General features: G+C 42.6%; 1 protein-coding gene across 2 annotated transcripts in view; it reads left to right on the forward strand.

The window, feature by feature from the left end:
• Positions 1–24,651, forward strand: part of scp2a (sterol carrier protein 2a) — a 90,765-nt gene that overhangs the window by 47,004 nt on the left and 19,110 nt on the right. The window contains exons 12-13 of one of the 2 annotated variants that reach the window (XM_080195548.1): positions 1,560–1,713; positions 12,609–12,708. In XM_080195548.1, coding sequence (XP_080051674.1) covers positions 1,560–1,713; positions 12,609–12,708 — 254 coding nt within the window. The remainder of the gene's footprint in view (positions 1–1,559; positions 1,714–12,608; positions 12,709–24,651) is intronic. The other variant, XM_080195550.1, reaches the window with a different exon arrangement.

Genomic DNA, 24,651 nt, shown 5'->3' on the forward strand with positions numbered 1-24,651 from the left:
ACCACCCAATCTACATCTTTCCCATTTAAGTTGGGCAACCAGTAGTACTGAGATGTAACAATGTAGTAGAACAGACATAAAATACAATTGTTTATACGTATAGAATTATGATGTGGAGTTGCCAGCATTGGATTGGTATAGGCACAACAATGCCAAGTTAAAGCCCAACAGATTTATTCGCTAGCACAAGCTTTTGGAGCATTTCCCCTTCATCAGGGGAGTCCTTCCAGAAAACCCTGCCTGACGTCAAAGGACCTTTGAGCGGTCTGCCACACCCGCCAACACGCTACAATTCCCATGGTGGGCGGGACAGGAAAACTCCCTATATTCTTCAGTCAGTGTCTTTAAGTAAACTGCTTGAAAGTCTTTAAATATGAAACAGACACATAAGCCACACCTCCCCTAGCTTGGTCAGTAGATAAAAGCTTGTAAATTTTGGTCATATTGACGTTGCCAATATGGTTGCCAACAGTGATTAAAGATATTCCTTTAATCATAGAAACCCTACAATGCAGAAAGAGGCCATTTGGCCCATCGAGTCTGCACCGACCACAATTTTACCCAGGACCTACCCCCATATCCCTACATATTTTATCAGCTAATCCCTCTGACCTATGCATCTCAAGACACTAAGGAGCAATTTTAGCATGGCCAATCAACCTAGCCCACACATCTTTGGTCTGTGAGAGGAAACCAGAGCACCCAGAGGAAACCCACGCAGACACAAAGAGAATGTGCAATCTCCACACAGACAGTGACCCAAGCCAGGAATCGAACCCAGGTCCCTGGAACTGTGAAGCAGCAGTGCTGACCACTGTGCTACTGTGCTGCCCACTATGACTTATCTATGCTGCAGTCATTCATTGGTCAATACTTCCATCCTTGTGATGTACACCAATAGGAAAGCAAAATGCTTACCCATTTGGATGATGCTTGACTGTCAGCCAAACAGGTATTGTCTACCAATCCCACCCGCACCCCCCCCCCACCATTCCCCATTCCCCATCTTCCCATTTTCAATAGTTTTTCTAAGTAGAAATTCTAAAGAAAATCAAAGCAGTTTTAACGTCCCAATGATTTTTCTCTAGAATTGCAGTCAGCAGTGTCCTGGAAATTGATCTTCAATTGCTGAAGTGACTCCAGGCTAATCCTCTTTATCAGACACTTCGGGGCAAATGTTCCTGTTCCGCTCACCACGGGAATCAGAGCAGGCGAGGGACGGACCATGGAAAGGTCCTTTGCCCTGGAGCAGGATTTTCCGGTTTCAGGGCGAGCGCAGCCAGAAAATTCCGCCCCAAAATTTGGAAGCAATTTCTTCCAATTTCACATTCTGTATGGGAACGCTGGAAATATTTGACAGTATAATCTGGTACAGCACAAACTTGTTATGATTTGCATATACTATAGATATGTATAAAAAATATAGATTCTAGTGTACACATTGATATTTAAATTAATGTAATATCCATCATCTCTTTAATCTGAAAGGTGTTTGTTTTTGGCAGTGAGTTTGTATGTGATAGCTTTAAAACTCGATGGTATCTGTGTTTGATTGTCAGGCCTGGCCCAGTGTGCTGAACTGTGCTGGCAGCTGAGAGGGGAAGCCAGGAAGAGGCAAGTTCCTGGGGCAAAGGTCGCCTTGCAGCATAACATCGGGCTTGGTGGTGCTGTGGTAGTAACACTATACAGGATGGGATTTCCACAAGCAGCCAGGTGAGTTAATATTTCATTGTTCCCTAGGGAGACCTGCCAAAGTGCAAGTGCAGCACAGTGCAGCTGCCTGTCTTTGGAATTATGCTAGGCCAAGATCCCACATTAATGTTCAACTTGTACATTTAGAAAATGCCTGCACCACTGCAAATCAAGCTGGAGGACAGATTGGAACAATGTGGCTCCTGTATGCAAACAGGCATCTTAATTTTCAATAACTCGATCCAGACAAAGCTGCTTTATCTATCCGCGGTGATGAATGAGATTAATATTAATTATCTGCGTTACATTTTGTCGTGTCTCCACGGTTATGTGCCCAGTACCATTGGCTTTGTCCAAACGTATTGCGCCCCCAAAATAGAAAGTTCAGTTTTGGCCCATATTAACACTGTGGAGGTTAAAACCGAGCAGGATTGTTGACTGCTGGCTCTTCCTTCCTTTGTCTACTGCCTTACAGCAACTTTACACATGATTCTTGTATACAGAGGTTTGACATTTTTCTGCTCCTATGCGTGCAGCCATTAAACATATGTTTAAACGTTTTGACCATTGGATCAAAATCAAGCAATATTTCTGTCCTGAGGGAACAATGGGGCTTTAACACAAAAGGGTCTTAGAAGTTTTAACATAATAAAATGTTGCTGAGGTTACTATGTTGGAGAAAAACGAATAGCCAGTTGTGCTGGTAGCAATTTTTGCTACTGTAGATTTGAATGAGGATCAAGTTGATGTGGGTAGTAGTTATACTATCAAATCTAACATTTTTTAAAATTAATTTTAACTGTCAGATGGTATCCTTTTGGGCTTGTGAAAGGGGGAAGAGAAAAGGGGGGGATTCTTCATTACCACAAACACAATTTCAATTTCTACAGGTCTTTCCAGCAACATCATTAACTCGGCAAAGTGCTTTGAGTCTGCAGGACTGTCTTAGCAAGAGACACAACTATGGACTGCCCCAGGAGCAGCTGCAGCCCCATAACATTATGGGCGTACTTTTTCGCAAAAAGGGCTCCGCTTCTTTCACTGTCACTTACCTCCATGTTCAGAATAAGTAGTCGTGCTCATACCAAGCAGCCCACCTTCCCATTAATTTTTCTTACCCCTCAGGCTAAATACAGCAAGCAAGGTTTTCTCACCATTTATAGACCAAATTAAGTGATCAGATCTGTTCCTATTGGCTTAAGGTTTGCAAAGGAAGTGAATGGAAAATCTTCTGCCCCACCATTTTGTGGTGCAAGGTGTTGGAGTATTCGTGTGGGTATCCCACAAGCAAGACACTGCTTTGAGTTGTGGGCTGTAGCAAAATCATAGAATCCTACAGTGTAGAAGGAGGCCATTTGGCCCATCGAATCTGCACTGACCACAATCCCACCCAGGCCAGATCCCCATAACCCCATGCATTTACCCTAGCTAGACCCCCTGGTACTAAGGGGCAGTTTAGCACGGCCAATCAATTTAACCCGCACATCTTTAGACTGTGGGAGGAAACTGGAGCACCTGGGGGAAATCCCTGCAGACATGGGGAGAATGTGCAAACTCCACACAGACAGTGACCCAAGCTAGGAATCGAACCCGGATCCCTGGCACTGTGAGGCAGCAGTGCTAACCACCATGCTGCACACTGAACTGGCTGTCCCTCTACTCATCTACTCAGGGCTGAGAGTTTTTGCCACGGCCATTCAGGAGATTGTACAGGTTGATTCTCGGCTCACAGATTTTTGAGTGAGGTAGTGGGATTTCAGGTACAGGATTTACTTCCTTCTCTGTCATTGCTCTGCCTCATCTTTAAGATGTTGTGACTCTAACTTGTAGTGCTGTTTATTGTTTAGAGAAGTCCCAGATGTTATTCAAAATAGTTCTTTTTGAATTGAGAACTGGGGCAAATTGCTAGGATGGAAAGTAAAGTATGTACACCACGTTTAATAATATGGCCACAGCTGGAGAGGGTTTTTTAATTCATTCTTGGGACCTGAGCTTGCCCATCCCTAATTGCCCCTGAGAAGCTGGTGATGAGGCTTCTCCTTTGAATAACTGCATTTCTTGTGTGTAGGTACACGTAGAGTGCTGTTAGGATGGAAAGTGCAGTGATGAAAGGGTAATTTTAGCTCCAAATCAGGCTGGTGTGTGACTTGGAGCTGAACTTGCACATGGTGGTGTTGCGATGTGTCTTGCTGCCCTTGTTCTGGTGAGTGGAGGTCACAGGTTTTGAAGGAGGCTTGGCAAGTTGCTACAGTTAATCTTGTAAATGGTGCACAGGGCCTCCACTGAGCTAATTATATAGCTAGAATATACAGGTAAAGGGCATTGTTCAAGTCATACACTTGGAGATTTGTAACAGTGGCATTGTAGAGGCTGGAGTGCATCATCACCTGTGAGAGTGACATTTTAATTTGCATTCATTAAGTTTCCTTTGACATCTTGTGTTAGTTACAGTGTCCCATTAGGGTCTGTCACCCCTCTTTAATTTGTTTATTTTATTGATCATTTGTTATCATTAAAAGGAGTATATAAATATAGATTAACTGACCCACTGGCTGTGTGTGTGAGCAGAGCTGTGAGACTCAACAAAGTCAACAATATCTCTCGATAAAGAAAAGCTCTGTGTCTTGGTTTTGTCTTTAGCAACTGCTTGGACCGTCTCAACACACCAGTGGTGGTGGAGGGATGACTGTTTAAGGTGGGGGTGGGGTGCCGATCAAGTGGGCTGTTTTAGATAGTGTCGAGCTTCCTGAGTGTTGTTAGCATTGCACTCATTCAGCTATGTGAAAAGTACTTGATATTAGCCTGAATGAAAGTTCATTCAATAATATCAAATATCAAACATGGTGCCTTCAACCTGTGGAGATGCCGGCATTGGACTGGGGTAAACACAGTAAGAAGTCTCACAACACCAGGTTAAAGTCCAACAGGTTTATTTGGTAGCAAAAGCCACCACTCACCTGATGAAGAGGCAGTGCTCCGAAAGCTAGGACTTTTGCTAAACCTGTTGGACTTCAGCCTGGAGTTGTGAGATTTCTTACTGCCTTCAACCTGGCCAGAGTTAGAACATACTTACTTTGCCTGGCTTTACAGCTGAAATGGTGGATTTCAAGTTCTATTCTACATCAATGCTTTTCTCATGCCACACCCTCTCGATTTTACTGTCAGCAACCCTGAACAAAATAGTGACTGAAGTTGTCATGTTCAATTATGCATCACATTCTCCAAACCAGTTTCATCCTAGCCACTTCACCCTGCAAACACTACAGCCAACAGACAGTTTGTACACAAATCATAGAATTCTACAGAGCAGAAGGAGGCCATTTGGCCCATCGAGTCTGCACCAACCACAGTCCCATTCAGGCCCTTTCCCCACAACCCAATGCATTCACCTTAGCTAGTCCCCCTGACACTAAGGGGCAACTTAGCATAGCCTAACCTGCACATCTTTAGACTGTGGGAGGAAACTGGAGTACCCAGAAGAAACTCACGCAGACATGGGGAGAATGTGCAAACTCCACATGGACAGTGGTCCCAGACTGGAATTGAACCCGGGTCCCTAGTGCTGTGAGACCGCAGTACTAACCACTGGGCCATCCTGCCACCCAAGAAAGAAAGAAGAAAAGGTTAATTCATAATTCAACTAAGTGAGGCTAATACATTGAATTTCCACATTTAGATAAAAAAATTTGGTGTTAGCTCATGGTATCTTTGAGGCCTGGAAGTTGGTTGTAAAGCCCATGAAACTAGGTGAAAATATCAACGGACAGAAAATGTTAGCAATTCAGTGTTATCCATCAGCTTAAAGTCTTTCAGAAGTAACACTGAAAATAATTCAATTATTGTTGCAGGAACTTAATCTCATTTGAAGACTAGTTACTAAATTTGCAATATAAACAATAAGTTTTACTAATTACAGCTTTATTTTTTTACATATCTTGAGTATTCTACCTACGGAAACCAATAAATGTCTCATTTTGGGCCTGTGTTGGCTATTTGACAAGACATGCATTGTGGTTGGACTTAAACTGGACAGCCCACCGTACTGCTGTGATAATTGCTAACTTGAAAAGTTTCACAATCCTTTGGCAAACGGCTTTTAGAAAATTCTAATGAAGGCAGCACAGCCAAATCAGTCCTGTCTGCACAGGAAATGTATTTGGATGTATTTTCCAAGGGTTGACACTGAAAGACAATCATGACCTGACTGATTTCTCCCCTCGTAGCCTCAAGCATACAGTCAGGGCAGGATCTAGTACTACTTGAGGCTTTCTCCATGATGGGGTTTTATTGGATACGTCTGACAAAATGATGCAAGCCAAATGTTTCTGATCAACAAGCCTCAAACTCTGCATCTCCGATCTGATTTTTACATGCGTTGATTTCTTGTCTCCTCGGTACAATCTGCAACATATGTTTTTCTTTTGCATGCCAACGTACAGGCATTCTAAACACTTGTGTTGGTCGTGATCAGATTTTCACAGTTGTTACTTCAGACCAATTGACTTAATACTGACAAATCAACTCTGCAGTTATAAACAGGAAATGTGCCAGTGGGGTTGATATAATTAGAATCATAGAGTCCCTACAGTGCGGAAGGAGGCCATTCGGCCCGTTGAGCATGCACCAACAACATTCCCAGGTCGTTTACCTATGCATTTGCCTGGCTAATCTCCCTGACACTAAGGGGCAATTTATCATGGTCAATCAACCTAACCTGCACATTTCTGGAATTTAAATTCCATTGGAATTTAAAACTTCAGTTAAATGCATGCAGTCGAATTGCATTTCTTCTACAGAACCACTGGGTATTTGCAGTTTCTTCTTACTGTCTCAACTCTAATAACCATTTTTGTCATGGGATAAAAATATAAGAATTGTAGCAGGAATAAACAATTCAGCCCCGATTATAATTTATCTCATCTCCACCTTCCTACCTGCTCCCCATAACCCTTCATCCAGCCATTAATTAAAACCTATCTTATCTCCTTAAATTTGTTTGATATTCTGCATGCTGGGGTGGAGAAATTCACAACTCTTTGAGTGAAGTCATTCATCCTCATTTCCATTTTAACTCTGCCACTCCTTAGCCTAAAGCTACAACCTGTCATTCTAGAATTCCAACCAGGGGAAATATCCTCTCTATGTCTACCCTGTCAACCCTGTTTAGCATCTTACCTCAATTAGATTTCCTTTCTTTCTTCTAAACTCCAGCAAGTATAGGACTAAACTACCCATCTCTTTTCATAATACAAGTTTTTCATCCCTGGAATCAATCTAGTGAACCTTCTCTGAACTGTCTCAACTGCATCCAACCTGCCTTCTTAACCATCTAATTGTCCTGCTGCCTGCTAGGATCTTTGGACATGCACACCAAGATCCTTCTGGTTCTCTTGTTTTTTCTCACATCCTTACCATCAGTGCCGCTGCTATCAGGTCTCTGCCAACAAAACAGTACAAAAATGCTCCAGATGCTGCATATCTGACGTAAAAACAGAAAGTAATGGAAAAGTTCAGCTGGTCTGGCAGCATCTGTGGAGAAAGAAAGTGTTAATGTTTTGAGTCAAATGTGACTCTTTGTGAGCACTGGAGAAAATGCAAGTACTTAGGCTCCAAGGGTGACAACTACCTCTAGCAATGTATCAGGTTGATATCTAGGCTCGTCCGTGAGTGCTGTCCTCTTTGATGCCCTTATGGGCAGAGGACAGGAGGAACCTTCCTACTCTTTGGACATGTTCAAACCTCGAACATGAGCCCAAACCTAAACGTGGCTTCAAATCTGCATCCAGAATCAATGTCCTGCCAAAGTGTATGAACTTGGTGGGTGAATTTGGATAACGATGTGCGGGTTAGGTTGATTGGCCATGCTAATTTAACCCTTAGTGTCCAAAGATGTGTAGGTTAGGGGGAATCAGCGGGATAAATGTATGGGGTTATGGGGAGTAAGATGCTCCACCAGAGAGTTGCTATAAACCCAATGACCGAATGGCCTTCTTCTGCACTGTGGGGATTCTATGATTCAATGTCTGTGGGAGCAGTGCAAGTTGTGTCCCAAAGGTGGAAATTCAGCCATAAGTATTGGATTGCTGAGGTACATTGGGGCATTGAGTGTGGTAAAGCTGAGGGTGGGAGTGCTTAACTTAGCTGGAGCTGCTGGAGACTTGAACATAACATAAGAAATGAATTCTATTATTGTTGCAGGAACTTAATCTCATTTGAAGACTAGTTGCTGAATTTGCAATGTACAAAAAACAATATGTTTTATGAATTACAGCTTTATGTTATGTATAAACCTTGAGTATTCTATCCATGGAAACTAGTAAATGTCTCATTTTGGGCTTGTGTTGGCTATTTGAACATAACATAAGAAGTAGGAGCAGCAGTAGACCATTAAGTCGTTCCAACCCATTCCCCATTCAGTGAGGTCATGGCTGTACTTCTACTTCAACAACATTTTACTGCATTATGCTCATATCCTTGATATTTTAATATGCAGAAATATATCAGTCTCAGTTTTAAACGTACTAAGCAACTGGTCCTCCACAGCCCTCTGGGACTGAGAATTCAAAAGATTCACAGCCCTCTAAGTGAAGAAATCCCTCCTCGTCTCTGTCCTAAATGGCCTTCCTTTCATCTGAAACTACTTCCTCGGTTCTAGATCACTCCGCTACCTTTTCCCCCGCCAAGCCAAGGGAAACATGCCCCCAGTATCTACCCTGTCAAGCCCTGTAAAAATGTTGTATGTTTGAGTGAGATATTACTAGAATTTGCAAGAATGAGAAGTAAAGTTCCACTCCATTTAATCTTTCCTCAAGGGACAATCCAAATCCTAAAGCGTTCTTGCATCCCCCTTACAAAAATAGATAATAGGAGCAGGAGTAGGCCGTTTGGCCCTGCAAGCCTGCTCATTAATTCATTATGATCATCCAATTCAGTAATCTGTTCCTGCTTCCCCATGTATCTTTTGATCCCCTTAACTCCAAGAGCCCTATCTAACTCCTTTTAGTCCTAAGAGGTTTTTTTTCCCCTGACTCCTTGAAAATAAACACTGTTTTGGCCTGGCCTCAGCTGCTTTCTGTGGTAGAGAATTCACAGGCTCACCACTGTCTGGGTGAAGAAATTTTTTTCTCCTCTCAGTCCTAAGTGGTTTATCCCGATCCAGATTGTGACCCCTGGCTTTGGACTCCTCCTCCATTAAGAACATCCTTCCTGCACCTACTATGTCCAGCCCTGTCGGAATTTTATAGGTTTCTGTTAAATGTCCCCCCTCATTCTTCTGAACTCCAGTAAATATAATCCTAACCCACTCCCTCTCCCGTAAGGAAGCGGGCTCAGCCTCAATGACAGCTACATTAGTGCATTGGAGAGAACAGTCTATCCATACAGCAAACAGAACTCATTACATAAGAACATAAGAAATAGGAGCAGGAGTAGGCCATCTAGCCCTTCAAGCCTGCCCCGCCATTCAATAAGATCATGGCTGATCTGTCGCTGCTCAGTTCCACTTTCCCGCCCTCTCCCCATAACCCTTAATCCCCTCGCCTATCAAAAACCTATCAACCCGCGTCTTAAAAATATTTAGCGAGGCAGCCTCCACCACTTCAACGGGCAGAGAATTCCAGAGATTCACCACCCTTTGAGTGAAGAAGTTCCTCCTCAACTCTGTTCTAAACCGCCCCCCCTTTATCTTGAGGCTGTGCCCCCTAGTCCTACTATCCTTTCTGAGTGGGAAGAGTCTCTCCACCTCTATCCTGTCCATCCCATTCATCATCTTATACATTTCAATGAGATCTCCCCTCATTCTTCTAAACTCTAACGAGTACAAGCCTAGTTTATTCAGCCTCTCCTCATAGCTCAACCCCCTCAACTCCGGCATCAGCCTAGTAAACCTCTGCACTCCCTCCAAGGCCAAAATATCCTTGCGTAAGTACGGTGCCCAAAACTGCACACAGTACTCCAGCTGCGGCCTCACCAATTCCCTATACAGCTGCAGCAAGACCTCCCTACTTTTATATTCAATCTCCCTCGCTATGAAGGCCAGCATCCCATTCACCTTCCTGACCACCTGCTGCACCTGCAAGCTGGGTTTTTGCAACTCATGCACAAGGACCCCGAGGTCCCTCTGCACCGTCGCATGCTGCAGTTTTTCGCCACGTAAGTAATAATCCTTCCTACCATTATTCCTACCAAAGTGGACCACCTCGCACTTGCCAACATTAAATTCCATTTGCCAGTTCCTGGCCCATTCGCCCACCCTATCTAGATCCTTCTGTAGACTCTCCACACAATTTGCCGTTCCACCAATCTTGGTGTCATCAGCAAATTTCGACACCATACACTTGGTTCCCTCCTCCAGATCATCTATATAAATGGTAAATAGCTGAGGCCCCAGCACCGACCCCTGGGGCACTCCACTAGTCACCATCCGCCAATCGGAATAGCACCCATTGACCCCCACTCTCTGCCTCCTATTTGACAACCAGTCCTCTATCCACGCTAACACCCTACCCCCAACTCCATGTCCCCTGACCTTCTGCAATAACCTCTTGTGAGGTACCTTGTCAAACGCCTTCTGAAAATCAAGAAAGACCACATCCACCGGCTCTCCTCTATCCACCGCCCTAGACACATCCTCATAGAACTGAACTCATAAGGTCCCTGTTAAAATGGCACTAATTTCTAGCAAAGGGCAGTGAGTGGAAGATAGGTAGAGAATACAGATTATTTGCACTAAGTTAATTATGGGAGTATGGTTCCCAGGTGTCATGTTGGAGAGCTCCCTCACTGCCTTGGGATTTGTGCAGCAAAATTTTACAAGAAAAACTCTACGTGTCCAGCTAGCGTGAAAATGGGAGAGTTGCAGATTCATTTTTATTCAGGTTTTTGCTCCAATCCCTATGCACATAATGCATTAAAAAATGGGCTAGACTGCTTCCAGCCACTAGAGGCAGTGGGCTGGGCTTAACTTGCCAGTTAGTTTCTGCAGCTGGCAAAGGGAACTATTGCGCATGTGCAGACCTCTGTGGCTGCACATGCACAATTCCAAAAGCAGAGGCCTGACAGAGAGAGAGAGAGCTGTCAGTACTCTGCTGTTGCAGCCAGCCTCAACACAGTCCCCCACAGCAATCACGGGGGGCTGCAGCCGATTGTGAGCCCCACGCCAGCTGAAAATATCACCCTCACTGCCCAAAAGAATTGTGCCCCCCGCCCCACCAATTGCAAGCTGAGCAGCATTGGGCCCTCCTCCACCAGTTGCATTGCAGAGTGTGTAGCATGCCGTCCCACACCCCCTCCCTAATGGCAGGCAGAGTGTGCAGTGGGCCCCTCCTTTCTCTCCCAGTCGGCCTTACCCCCTTCAGGTCCTGCCTTTTTGGCACTGCTCGCTGGGCATTGCCAAGATACCAGGCTAGCGAGGGCAACATGGCTGTACCCTGTTCATGTGGAGCAGGTGTTTTCCTTGCCGGAGGGAACCTCTTCTGGTGAGGCCATAAAGGCAAGTGTGCCCGGACGATTGTGTGCCGGGCTCACTAATCACAAGAAAAACACGACTATAATAAATTTAAGTAATTTATTCAACCCCTCATTGGAGATGGGTGAGGAGCTGACTACGCTGGAAATCCCGTTGTGGTAAGATTGCGAGAACTGAGAAATGGGGCACGACCCTGATTTCTTGGCTCGCTCTGCCCATCAGTGGGTGGAGTGAGGCAGTAAAATCATGGTGTGATCTCACTACATCGAGTTTTATATAAATATCATCACTTATCTGAAGTAATGGACTGACAATTCACTCAATTTGCTCAGAGCATTTTAAAGAAAACTCAACTCAAATCCTTTACAGGATGAGGCCTGTTTCATGCTAGGAAATTCCACAAACAGTACATGCTCGGAATGGACAAACAATTGAAAACTCCAACCATTGAGTTAAAAGTAACTAGTTAAAGGCTTGGCTCCTTAGATACGCTGAGACTTTGAAGTAAATGCTTTAGTGAGAGAATTAAAAAGCATAGAATCCAATCATTGGGTAAATACAATACTGTGAAATATGTAATTTTTAAATTTAATTTGAAATTTTCTTGGAATTACTGTGGTCAATCATAGAAAAATAAGCAGATGACTTTTTTTCAGAAATTAATTTAAACGATTGTGGGGAAGTGTTAGCCATGCTACCTGATGTACCAGTTTGTAGTTGCATGGTTAAAAAAAAGTCAAGCTTTTTTTTGTGAGTCTTAGATTCATCAAAGGGAACAAAGTAGATGCAGATGTTCATACTTTAACAGTGAAATTCCAAATGGGAATGTTTACAAAGTAGGTAAAACATCCACTATTCTACCTATCCACAGAGAAGCATCTTTTCTGTACCTGACCTGGCAGTGCTTAATATTGGCTCTCTGTGTATATATATTTACATTTCCAGGTTTTAGAGCTCTCGTGAAAGCTCTGATTTTGATTTAACCTAAATAAAGACCCTGATGAAATGCATGACAATAAGCTGCTCTATTTAAATATCTAAGGGCGGCACAGTAACACAGTGGTTATCACTGCTGCATCACAGCTCCAGGGACCTGGGTTCGATTCCAGACTTGGATTATTGTCTGTGTGGAGTTTGCACATTCTCCTCGTGTCTGTGTGGGTTTCCTCTGGGTGCCCCGGTTTCCTCCCACAGTCCAAAGATGTGCGGGTTAGGTTGATTGGCCACGCTAAAAGTTGTCCCTTAGAGTGCTGAGATGCAAACGTTAGAGGGATTAATGGGTAGATATGTAGGGATATGGGGCTGGGGCCTGGGTGGGATTGTGGTCAGTGCAGACTCGATGGGCCAAATGGCCTCTTTCTGCACTGTAGGGTTTCTATGATTGTATGATGATTCTATGAAATGTCATCATTTACATATTTTGTTCTAATTGTAATCTTTTTATTTTCAGAAGACAAAATATCCAGCCAGTTCCAACCAGTGCTGTAGCTAGTGTCAATGGATTCAAAGCTCAAACTGTGTTTAGAGAAATTGAGAAAAAACTTCAAGAGGTGAGTCTAATGTTTGATTCCTAAAGTCTTGTTGAATTTTTCAAAAAGGTTAAACGGTCAGGGGTTCAGTGGATAAGATGTTGTCCTTTCATCTCCAGTCCTGATTGATGAGATGAAAGTACCTTCTGCTGACTGCTCGCAGTCTTAAATAAAATGGTTCCTAGCAGCCTGAACCCCATTCCCTAGCTGGTGTGAGCCTACAGCATAAAACTGGTTGACATGATGGGAGAGAAATGTTGCACTGGTACAGTACAGAAGACTTTGATGGGGCTAAAGCTGAGGCACACTTTTAGGGCTGAGTAGACGGATTGCCTCTTCTCTGCTATATTTCCTCCTAAGAAAAGTACGTTGAAGTTAGAACCTTAACATGCAGAACATTGACTATATTTCACTGATCGAGTTAATTTATTGGAATCTTATAGCCAGAAGGAGGCCATTCACTCCATTGTACCTGGTGCCAACTCTTTGATAGAGCTATCCAATTGTTCCAGTCTCCTGCTTTTTCTCTATAGTCCAGCAATTTATTTGTATCCTTTTTCAATTATATATCCGCTTCCCTTTTAAATCTACAAACACCAACTTTTCAGTTCCAGATCTTCGTAACTCACTTTTTTCCTGGTTCATTTGTCAAAATATCTTAAATACACATTGTTAGTGTTCTCTTGGGTATCAGCAATCTGAAGGCACACTTAGTCAACTTTTAACACAAACAGCGTTGGACACTATGGTTCCAATGCAAGGTCTTTAATTACTTGTGCATGTGGAGAACTCTTTACGGCCAACACCGGATGGCCGGAGCAGTTCTGAAGTTACAGAGAAACAGTTCAGCAGTTATAGTCAATTACAGCAAATGAGGAACAAGACATTTTCACATCTTTCATTGACATACATATCCACCAATTGTGGCACAGTCCTTTTGCCTTATCTTATCCAATAGAAAACCAAACCCTCATTAGCATAGTATGTCCCCATATCTTGCTGTTTGATAATCATCATGGTAACTTGTGCTTTGTTTTCATCCTGCTGTCCTAACCTGGAATGCCGTGTTTATGGAACAAGGTTTTAGATATACTTGCTTATCCTATTGGACTGACAGAAGGCCGTGTTTGGCTAATAATCAAACCATGTTTGGCTAATAATCATTTTCCATTACTTAGCAGAGTTTTTTTTTGACAATTATGGAACTTTAATTTTCACAACTGTTGTAATGTAACTTCCACAATGCCAACTGGTTATGATCTTCTTTCTAATTGAACTTGTTCCCCCCGACCCCCCCACCGAAAGTAATCTTTCATGATTTTGAACAAATTTCTTAAATCTTCATTAAAATAAAAGCAAAATGCTATGGATGCTGCACATCTAAAATAAAAACCAAAAATCTGGAAAAACTCAGAAGGATTGGCAGCATCTATGGAGAGAAAAACAGAATTATGTTGGGGGGGGTGGATTTTATGGCCTTGCTGCACCCGCGACTGGAAAATCCTTTCGGAGGTCAGTGGACTTTCCCATTGTCCGCCCCTTGCCCGCTTCAATTCCCGTGGTGGGCATGATAGTAGAATTCTGGTGAACATTTCAAGTCCAGTGACTCTCTTTGGAACTTTCTAGGAGTCACGTTGAACTTGAAATGCTAACTCTGTTTCTCTCCACAGATTCTACCAGATCTCTGCTGAGTTTTTCCAGCATTTTCTGTTTTTATCTCAAATCTCTTTGCCTTCTCTGGTCAAAGGAGAACTATCAAAGCTTCTTTGGTCTCTCCACGTATCTCAAGTCCAGGTCATTAATATATATACCAAGAAGCGCTCTCATCCAAATGCCAACCCCTGAGGGACAGCTCTTCCTTACAATCTGATAAACACCTGTTAATCATTATACCTTATTTTCTGTCTTTAAGCCAATTTGGACCCCATGCTATCATTACTCCTTTTGGTCCCATGGACCTCAGTCTTTCCCACAAGTCTATTATGTGACACTTGTGCACACCAGTAAATTCCATCAGTTCTTATCATTATTTAATGGTGAGAGCAGGGAGACAGTGGTATTGTCTCTGGACTAATAACTCAGAGACCCAGGGCAATGCTTGAGGTAACCGGCATTAGATCCCACCATAGCTATTGGTGGAATTCAATTAAAAACAAATATGGAATTGAAGTTCTGATCAAGACCATGAAACCATTGATGATTGTGGTTAAAAACCCATCTGTTCACTAATGTCCTTTACCACCATACTAAATGGGATAAACTGCAAATATATATGGCAACTCAAGACTAGGCATCCACAAGGTGCCGAGTACCATCAGCAGCAGCAGAGCTGTACTCAGCTTCAACCTGTAACCTTATGGCTCAGTATGTACCCCATTCTGCCATTAGAACCAAGCCAGAGTTCAATTAGGTGTGTAGGAGGGCATGCCAAAAGCAGCACCAGGCATTTCTCAAATATGAGGTGTCAACCTGGTGAAGATACCAAACAGAACTGTTTGCATGCTAAACAGCATAAGCAACAAGTAATAGAGCTAAGAAATTCCACAGATCAGATCTAGGCTCTGCAGTCCTGCCACATCCAGTCATGAATGTTGGTGGATAATTAAGCATATCACTGAAGGAAAAGGTTCCACAAATAAGTGTTGAATGGATGTTGCAAATCGGCCTCTTCCAAAGGGCCCCAGCATCACAGATGCCAGTCTTCAGCCAATTCAAATCACTCCACATGATATCATGAAACTGCTGAAGGCACTGGATACTGCAAAGGCTGTGGGCCCTGACAATATTCCAGCAACAGTCGTGAAGACTAATGCTCCAGAACTTGCTGTGTCCCTAACCAAACTGTTCAAGTACATCTACAACTGGCATCTACCCAGCAATGTGGAAAATTGCCTTGGTTACAGGACAAATCCAACTCAACCAATTACCACCGCATTAGTCTCCTCAGGAACATCAGTAAAGTGATGGGAGGGGTCATCATCAGTGTTTTCAAGCAGCCCCTGCTCAGCAATAACCTCTCAGTGACACTCCGTTTGGGTCCAGGATCACTCAGCTTTTGACCTCATTACAGCCTTTGTCCAGACATGGACAAAAGAGCTGAATTCAAGAGATGAAGTGAGAGTGTCAGCCCTTGACACCAAGGCTGCATTCGACCAAGTGTGGCATCTAGGAGCCTTAGCAAAACTGGAATCAATGGGTATCGGGGGGCAAATTCTTTGCTAGTTAGAGTCATACATGGATAAAAGAGGTTAGAGTGACTGCCCTTGACATCAAGTAAACCGAATTTGGCATCGAGGAGCCCTAATGAAACTGGAGCCAATGGAAATCAGAGGGAAAACTGTCTATTGGTTGGAGTCATATATGGTACAGAGGAAAATGATGATGGTGGTTGGAGGTCAATCATCTCAACTCCAAGACGTTACTGCCTGAATTCCTCAAGATAGTATCCTAGGCCCATATTCAGCTGCTTCATCAGTGGTTTCTTTCCATCATAAGGTCAGAAGTGCGGATGTTCGCTGATGACTGCACAATGTTCAGCACCATTCGTGACTCTTCAGAGCAAGAGAGAATCCCACCATCCCTCTTGACATTTCCTTGTTGATTCCTCCACTATCAACATCCTGGGGGTTATCATTGACCAGAAACTGACTGGACTAGCCAGATAAATAGGGTGACTACAAGAGCAGGTCAGAGGCTAGGAATCCCAGATCAAGTAACTCATCAGCTGACTCCTCAAAGCCAACCATCTGCAAGGCACAAGTCAGGAGTGTGATGGAATACTCTCCACTTGCCTGGGTGAATGCAGCTCCATTAAAACTGAAGAAGCTCAACAGCATCCAGGACAAAGCAGCCTGTTTGGTACCCCTTCCACAAACATTCACTCCCTCCGTCACCAACACATGATAGCAACAGTATGCACCATCTACAAATTGCACAGCAGGAACTAACCAAGGCCTTCCAAACCCACAACCACTACAGTCCTGAAAGGACAACGGCAGCAGATACCTGGGAACACCACCTCCTGGAGGTTCCCCTTCAAGCTACTCACCATCCTGACTTGGAAACATATCAATCGTTTCTTCACTGTCACTGGGTCAGAATACTGGAACTCTCTTCCTAACAGCACAATGGGTGTATCGACACCCCATGGACTGCAGCGACTCAAGAAGGAAGCTCACTGCCACCCTCTCAAGAGCAACTGGAGATGGGCAATAAATGCTGGCCTAGCCAGCAATGTTCACATAGCATAAATGATTTTTTTTTAAATCAAAGAATAGAATAAAGAAGTAGGAATATTTTGCTACAGTTGTACAGCACATTGATTAGACCACACCTAGACTACTGTGTACAGTTTTTTTGGTCCCCTTATTTAAGTAAGGTCATAATTGCATTAGAAGCAGTTCTGAAAAGGTTCACGCAATTGAGACCTGGGATTGTGGGGGTGGGTGCAATTTAATGGTAAAAATTTGGACGGCTTGGGCCTGTATCCATTGGAGTTTGGAAGAATGAGAGACGATGTTACCGAACCATATGAGATCCTGGGCAAACTTGATAGGAGGATGTTTCCTCCCGTGGGAGAGTCTAAAACTAGGGGCACAGTTTAAACAGAAAGAACCTCTGTTTAAGATGGAAGTAAAGATAATTTTGTCCTGTGAGTCGCAAATCTGTAAAACTCGCTTTCTCCAGAGAGCGGTTGAGGCAGGGTCATATGAATATTTTTAAGGCAGAAGTCAATAGATTCTTGACCGAAAAGGGAGTCAAAAAGAGTACTGGGGGTAAACAGGAAAGTAGAGTTGAGACCGCAAACCAATCAGCCATGATCCTATCAAATGGCACAGCAGGCTTGAGGGGGCAAATAACATACTGTTCCTCATTTGTGTGTTTGTAAGTGAATCAAGCCTGTCAGAACATTACAGCTCTTGCTATGTTATTGCGTTCTTGTACTTATCTGTACAATACATAAATTATCCCTGCTGTAGCACATGATGTGTGCAGTGAAATTTACATAAATGCAAGGAATGTCTGTGATGCAGATTAATCTAGTTTCATTGATCAGACTTTCTTACAAAACAACAGCTTATTCCTTTGCCAGTAATATTCAAGTGGATGACACAGAATATGTCTCCGGAGATCCAGAAAGTTAATCTGGGAAAATTTACTTTTTTACTGAAATAACATTTTTTTTGCAGCTTACAGACTGTCACCTAAAAGTCACAAAATCAGTAGCAACTCGTTAAAGTCTAAATATCTGTTGGCACTGTAAACAGAGAATGCAATGACAGGGACAGAGTAAAGGCCTTTGGTGTTGACGTCAAATCTAAAGCAGATGCTTGCTAATGTGAGATGTATTGGCTTGATAGGTCTTTGCTAGTGCTATACAATTGGCTCAGACCTGGATGTTTTCTCTGGCTCCTGTCTGCACTTATATGGGAAGGTTTTGTCTGCTTTGGAATCAGTTTAAAGCATTTAGTAAATTGATGTGAAACAGCTTACTCGAATATGTGTATGTGTATGTATAGTGTATATGTATGTTATTAACACCAGTTGACCTTGCATGCATGCTTTTGCCATATGTCTTGCAGTTTGCCTCGATCCAGGTCATTTTAATACTGATTGTCAGTATTAACTCATTGCAAACTTTCTTGTTGGCCTAAGTTGGAAAAAAACTGAAACACTCAGCAATGAAGGCAGTGCAGTTCGGTTTGATCTGTTGATTTTACCATTTTTAAGAAACATAAATAAAGCTTTACTGACTGGAACCTGAAGCATGGTATGCAGTGCATCACCAAAAGCAGCTTACATTCATGCCGCGTCTTTAATAGAATAAAATACCCCAAGGTGTTTCTTGGGAGAATGTAAAACAAAATATGACACAGAGCCACCACAATAGATATTAGGTCAAATTTGCTTCAAGCGGTAGGTTTTAAGGAGTGTCTTAAAGAAGGAAACAGATGTGGGGAGGTGGAGGGAGGGTATTCCAGAGATTCGGCCCTGAAGGCATGTCTGCCAGTGGTGGGGTGATTAAAATCGGGGGGGTGGGTGGGGGGGGTGTGCTTGGATGATTAGTTAGAGGAACACAGACATCTCAAGGGCCACCTCATCTTTCACCAGTCACACGTGAACTTATATGATGAATTTTGGCCAGATTTATATAATGTAAGACCATAAGAAATAGAAACAGGAGTAGGCCTGGTATATCAAGCTTGCTCCGCCACTCAATAGGCTCATGGCTGCTCTGACATTGCTCATGTTCACTTTACTGCCCTTATCCTGTAACCCTTGATTTCCTTACTGATCAAAAATCTATCTATATCAGCCTTAAGTAAACACAATTGCCAGAATCGTACCGCCTCGCCTGCCTGAAGCTCATAAGATTATACCCGAGTCAAAGGAGAATGCCATTCTGTGAGCCTCGCCCATCCCAATTCCGGGGCGGGCTAACTGATAAAATTCCAGCAAATGTCTCTGACTCTACAAATCTGTGTGGCAAGGAGTTCCAAAGACACTCAATCCTCTGAGAGAAGAAATTCCTCCTCCTCTTGGTCTTAAATTAGTGCCCCTTTATTCTGAGACTACGCCCTCTGGTTCTAAACACTCCCAAGAGGGGAAGCATCCTCTCAGCCTTTACCCTGTCAAGTCCCTGAAGAATCCCATATGTTTCAATGAGATTACCTCTCATTCTTCTAAATTCCAATGAGTACAGCTCCAACCTGGTTAACCTTTCCTCGTGAGACAATCCCTCCATACCGGAGATCATCCTAGTGAACGTTATCTGAAAAACCTGCAATGAAACAATGGGTGGGATTTTACAGCCTCACTCGAGCGTGACTGGAAATTCCCACCGGAGCTCAACAGTCATTTCTGTTATCTGCCTCTCACCCACTCCAATTCTGTGGCAGATGGGGTGGTCGAATTCCAGCAAATATCTTCCCTTAAATAAGGGTTTGTGCTGTCACTAGTATCTTGTACAGCTGCAGCAAAACTTCCCCACCATTATACCCCCTTGAAATAAGGTCCAACATTCCCTTACCCTTTCTGAATACCAGCTGTACCGTTGGGCTAGCTTTCTGGGCTTTGTGCACAAGCCCCTTTGTGTTGCAGCTTTCTGCAGTTTTTCTCTACTTAAATAATATTCTGCACTTTTGTTCTCCTTTCTAAAATGAACAACTTCACATTTTCCCACATTGTACTCCATTTGCCAACAATTTGCCCATTTACCTAACCTATCAATATCTCTTTATAAATTGTTTGCATCCCTCTCGCAACTTGCTTTCCCCATATTTTTGTCTTTCACATGGCTTAAATTCTTCACAGCCAATTAAGTACTTTTGAAGTGTGGCCTCTGTTATAATGTAGGAGACGTGGCAGTCAATTTGTTCACAGCAGCATTGCACCAACAACAGTATGATCATGTTCAGACCATCTGTTGCTTAAGGGATAAATTTTGGCCAGGAAACTGGAGAGATTTCCTTGCTCTTCTAAATAAAGCCATAACAATTTGCACAGGAGTCAACCCTGAACCTGTTCTGCCCTTCAGCAAGATCATGGCCAATCAGTGACCTACACCACACAACCTGCCTTTGTCCTGAATGCCTTTTATTTTATAGAAAACAGAATTAATCTTATTCTTAGTCTAGCTCTCCTAATACTAGATTCCCCAACCAGCAGAAATAGTTTCACTCTTTTCTAGCTTGTCTGCTTCTTTTAATAGCTTTAAAATTTTGATCAGATCACCCCTTAGACTTCTATATTCCAGGAATGTAATCCTAATTTATGTCATGTCTCCTCAAAGTTTAGCCCTTGGAATCCAAATATTATTTTAGTAAATATATGCCATGCTCTTTTCCAGGCCAATATGTCTTTCCTAAGATGTGGTTTTGATAAATATTGTTAAAGAATAGTCTCAACACTTCTGCCAACTTGATTATAGGCTCATAGTCCCTACTGTCTGTCTCCTGCCACTCAGCCGATTTGCAAACCAGATCAATATTTTACCTTCAGTTCCATCAGCTTCAACATTAGCTAATAATCTCTTATTCAGTGTTTTATCAAGTGCCTTCTGGAACTCCATATAAATAACACCCATGAGCATCCTCCGATCCATTTCTTTAATCGCTACTTCAAGATAATTAATTTGAGTAAACCATTCTTTTTGAGCTCTGTGCCTTCACCTTGGACTCCTTGTCTCTGCCCCCCACCACCCCCGTTTCACCCCATCAGTGAAGGTCATGGTCTGTAAGTTAACTCAATATTTTTGATCTGTTCACTGATGTGCAGTAAAACAGATCAATGAATCTGCACTGATATTAGTCCAGAGGTTTTAATAATTTATTGTTGTATGTTAACAGCATGGACTGGGCATCTAAGTTCTTACAAACTTCAGAGCCCTTTTACTTAACGGTTTTGAGGCAGCACACGTATGTCTGCAGTAAACTTTAGAGGGCTGGAATGGCCAGTTGTATCAGCAGGCAGTATTATTGAAGATATTTTACTCAAGTTCACTAGACTGGAATAAAGAGCAGAATGTGATGCGATACAATGGTTGAATTTGCCCAGACATTTATTCCATTCGGATTGTCCCAGAAGTGGATGTATTCATTCATTTTCTTTTGTGTGCTTTTGTGGCTCATTTTATAATGCATGTTGCAGCAACATGTGACAACTTAATAATGCATAAAAGCCCAATCCCAACTGGGCATTGCAATTAAGTATGATCATGCTTGTATGAAAGCAAAGAACTGCATATGTTGGAAATTATAAATAAAAACAGAAAATGTTGGAAATACTCAGCTGGTCAAGTAGCATTTGTTGAAAGGAAAATGGAGTTTGTTGTTTTGTTTGAAAGGTCATCGACCTGATGTTTTTACAGGAGCCATGAGATCATGAGGAGAGAACCTAATTGTAATGTCTCTCTCAGCAGCCCAGGTAACTCAAGTCCTATGACCTTGCTGATATGTGTGATACTGACCAACTAATTCTTAAGGGAAATTCAAAATGGTTTTTTTGGGTCCTGAAAGCACACTAATTGGCCTTTTTCAGAAGAAGTAAGGATGAATGATCCCATGTTCTGATATTTTCTGGAGCGTAAATGGGGTCCAGCAATTGGCAGTTAGAGCTCCTGGGTTAGAATTGGGGAAAATATCCCCCAAGATTTTTGATCTCAGTATTTACCTTGTGGCTCCTGCTGAGAAATGTAAGAACAGAATTATGCCTCTTTATTCAAATAACATGGACAGCGAGTATTCTTGGACTCGTATGCAGTCAATGTGAATTTGAATGATGCACTAAAAGCAGTCTAATTTTCTTGGACTTTGTTACCACAACATCATAGAATCCCTACAGTGCAGAAGGAGGCCATTTGGCCCATCAAATCTACACCGGCCACAATCTTACCCAGGCCCTATCCCTGCAACCCCATGCATTTACCCTAGCTAGTCCCTCTGACACTATGGGGCAATTTAGCATGGCCAATCCATCTAACTTGCAGCACAGTAGCACAGTGGTTAGCACTGCTGCTTCACAGTGCCAGGGACCCGGGTTCAGTTCCCTGCTTGGTTCACTGTCTGTGCGGAGTCTGCATGTTCTCCCCTTGTCTGCGTGGTTTTCCTCCGGGTGCTCGGGTTTCCTCCCACAGACTGAAAGACATGCTAATTAGGTGCATTGGCCCGAATAGGTGCCAGACTGTGGCAACTAGGGGAATTTCACAGTAACTTCATTGCAGCGTTAATGTAAGCCTTACTTGTGATTAATAAGTTAACTTTAAAAATCTTTGGACATCAGCAGGGAAAGAAATGTATATCGTGAGTTTTGGCTAACATGGGCATGTGTCCCCTGAGGTCTGAAACTCACAGCAATGTAAGATAAAACTCTACTCCAGTCATGGTAAAAATGCCATGCTGTGCTACCCCGTGAATGTTTACGTTGCGGTGAACTGTTGACGTGCACATTAATCAGGTAAATGTCAGTTTGTATTAAACCATTATTATTTTAGAGGCCATGGAGGAGACTTGATTGCAATGCTTGTATGAGTACTGGCCCAGGGATAATATTGGGATTTGCTTTCATTATAATTTCTGAATGAACCCTTTTTACCTGAGGAAACCTACCATGAAACAGATGTGACATTCTTCTCGAACAGCTTAAACTGCGGTAAGCAGCTAACGAGAACTGATCTATACGGAAGCTGCATTTGCTTATTTTAGTATATTTTAAATTTGAGTAAGATCCTGTGTGACGGATTGTTCAGCCTCAGCTAAATTCTGAAATTACACAGAGATTATCAGTGCAAATGCAGATTTTGTGCATGGTTTTATAATATCAGTTAAGTTTACATCTTGCAAACAGTGAGTTAACATCATAATGGATGTTATAAGCACTTATCAGCTACCCAATAGCTTCCTTGATAAATTGACAGTGTGATGCTGTCTTCGTCTCCTAGAATAGCCTAAATTCCGACCTAGTCTGTGCCAAATGACTTGTGGGATATAGACATTACAACTGACTTCAGCACCATTGGCATAGAAAGAGGAAAGCTGTGCTAATGAATGATTCAGTGCTTCTATAAAATGATCATAGAAGATGGCAGCAGGAGGAGGCCATTTGGCCCTTCAAGCCTGCTCTGCCATTCATCACGATCATGGCTGATTGTCCAACTCAAAAGCTGAATCCTGCTTTCTCCCCATAACCTTTTATCCCATTTGCCTCAAAGAAAATAACTGGAGCTGTTCCTGTTTATTTCATGAAAACCTTTTAGCTTTATCTCTTCCTCTTAAAAGTCAATTTTACACTAAGTCAAATGTCAATTATATGTCAATGATGAGCCAGGATTGTTCTCCTTCATTTCTGGGAACTATTTAATTCAGCCCAAAACAAGCCCAATCAGTCTATCTCCATTTCCTCAATAAGACTGTGCTTAAGCTTTTGGTCCCTTGATCAAATACCTCCTTGAAGATGTGGTGTTGTATTTTGTTTTATAGTGCTCCTGTGAAGCACCTTGCAATGTTTGTATTGTGTTAATTTTGTTACTGTAATGAGTGCTCTGTGAAATGAATTTGGGTAATATAGGGATCATGGGTTATAGGGAAAAGGTAGGAGAATGGGAATGAGAAAAATATCAGCCATGATTGAATGGTGAAGCAGACTCGATGGGCCGAGTGGCCTAATTCTGCTCCTCGGTCTTGTGGATAATTCCAGCCCCATCTCTGGACTTAGAATTTGGTGTTCTGCTGTACCTGATTGGCAAAGAAACTAACCAAGAAGAATTACAGCACAGGAACAATCTACGTGACCAAACTGGTCTTTGCCAATGTTTATTTTTTCCCACCTCACAACGTAACCCTATTATCAGTGTACCTTTTTCTCCCTCTTGTCTCTCTAGCTTCTTCTGTATTGCCAATCATATGATGGGGATAAATAAATATTTTATTTGTCAGAGAGCCTGGATGATTGGCCTTTTGTGGATATATTACTACGCAGAGGATGATGACATGGCCCGCAAATCTAGAGTGTATACTTCTTGCCTATGTTGTAACAGATTCTGCATCAATAGACAATAAAAGTACGTCAACAGAATCAGCTAATTGTTTGGCGGAGCAGTGTACAAAGGAGACTAAAATACTATAAGAAGGCTTCAACTCAACATCAACAATAATTTTAATTTATATAGCACTTCGCCATACAAAAATACTACAGGGCTCCCAGAGCTCAGACTTAACAGAAAAAATGATCACAAAGGAGGCATTATTGAGACTGGTGACCAAATGTTTGGTGACAGATCAGGATTTTAAAGGATAAAAGAGGTTCCAGAACTTGCTGAAGGCCTTATCCACATCATAACCAGCACTTTGCAGATACATAACCAGGACCTACTAACTCTAACATGAATATCACAGATGATACTTTTGCTATTTTGCTTTCCTGCCTTTGGACAATTGATGTTTTATTTTCTGCAGGGAGAATGACAGG

This window comes from Carcharhinus amblyrhynchos, chromosome 9 (assembly GCF_965287045.1).
Source record: "Carcharhinus amblyrhynchos chromosome 9, sCarAmb.v2.hapA, whole genome shotgun sequence".
Lineage (NCBI taxonomy): Eukaryota > Metazoa > Chordata > Chondrichthyes > Carcharhiniformes > Carcharhinidae > Carcharhinus > Carcharhinus amblyrhynchos.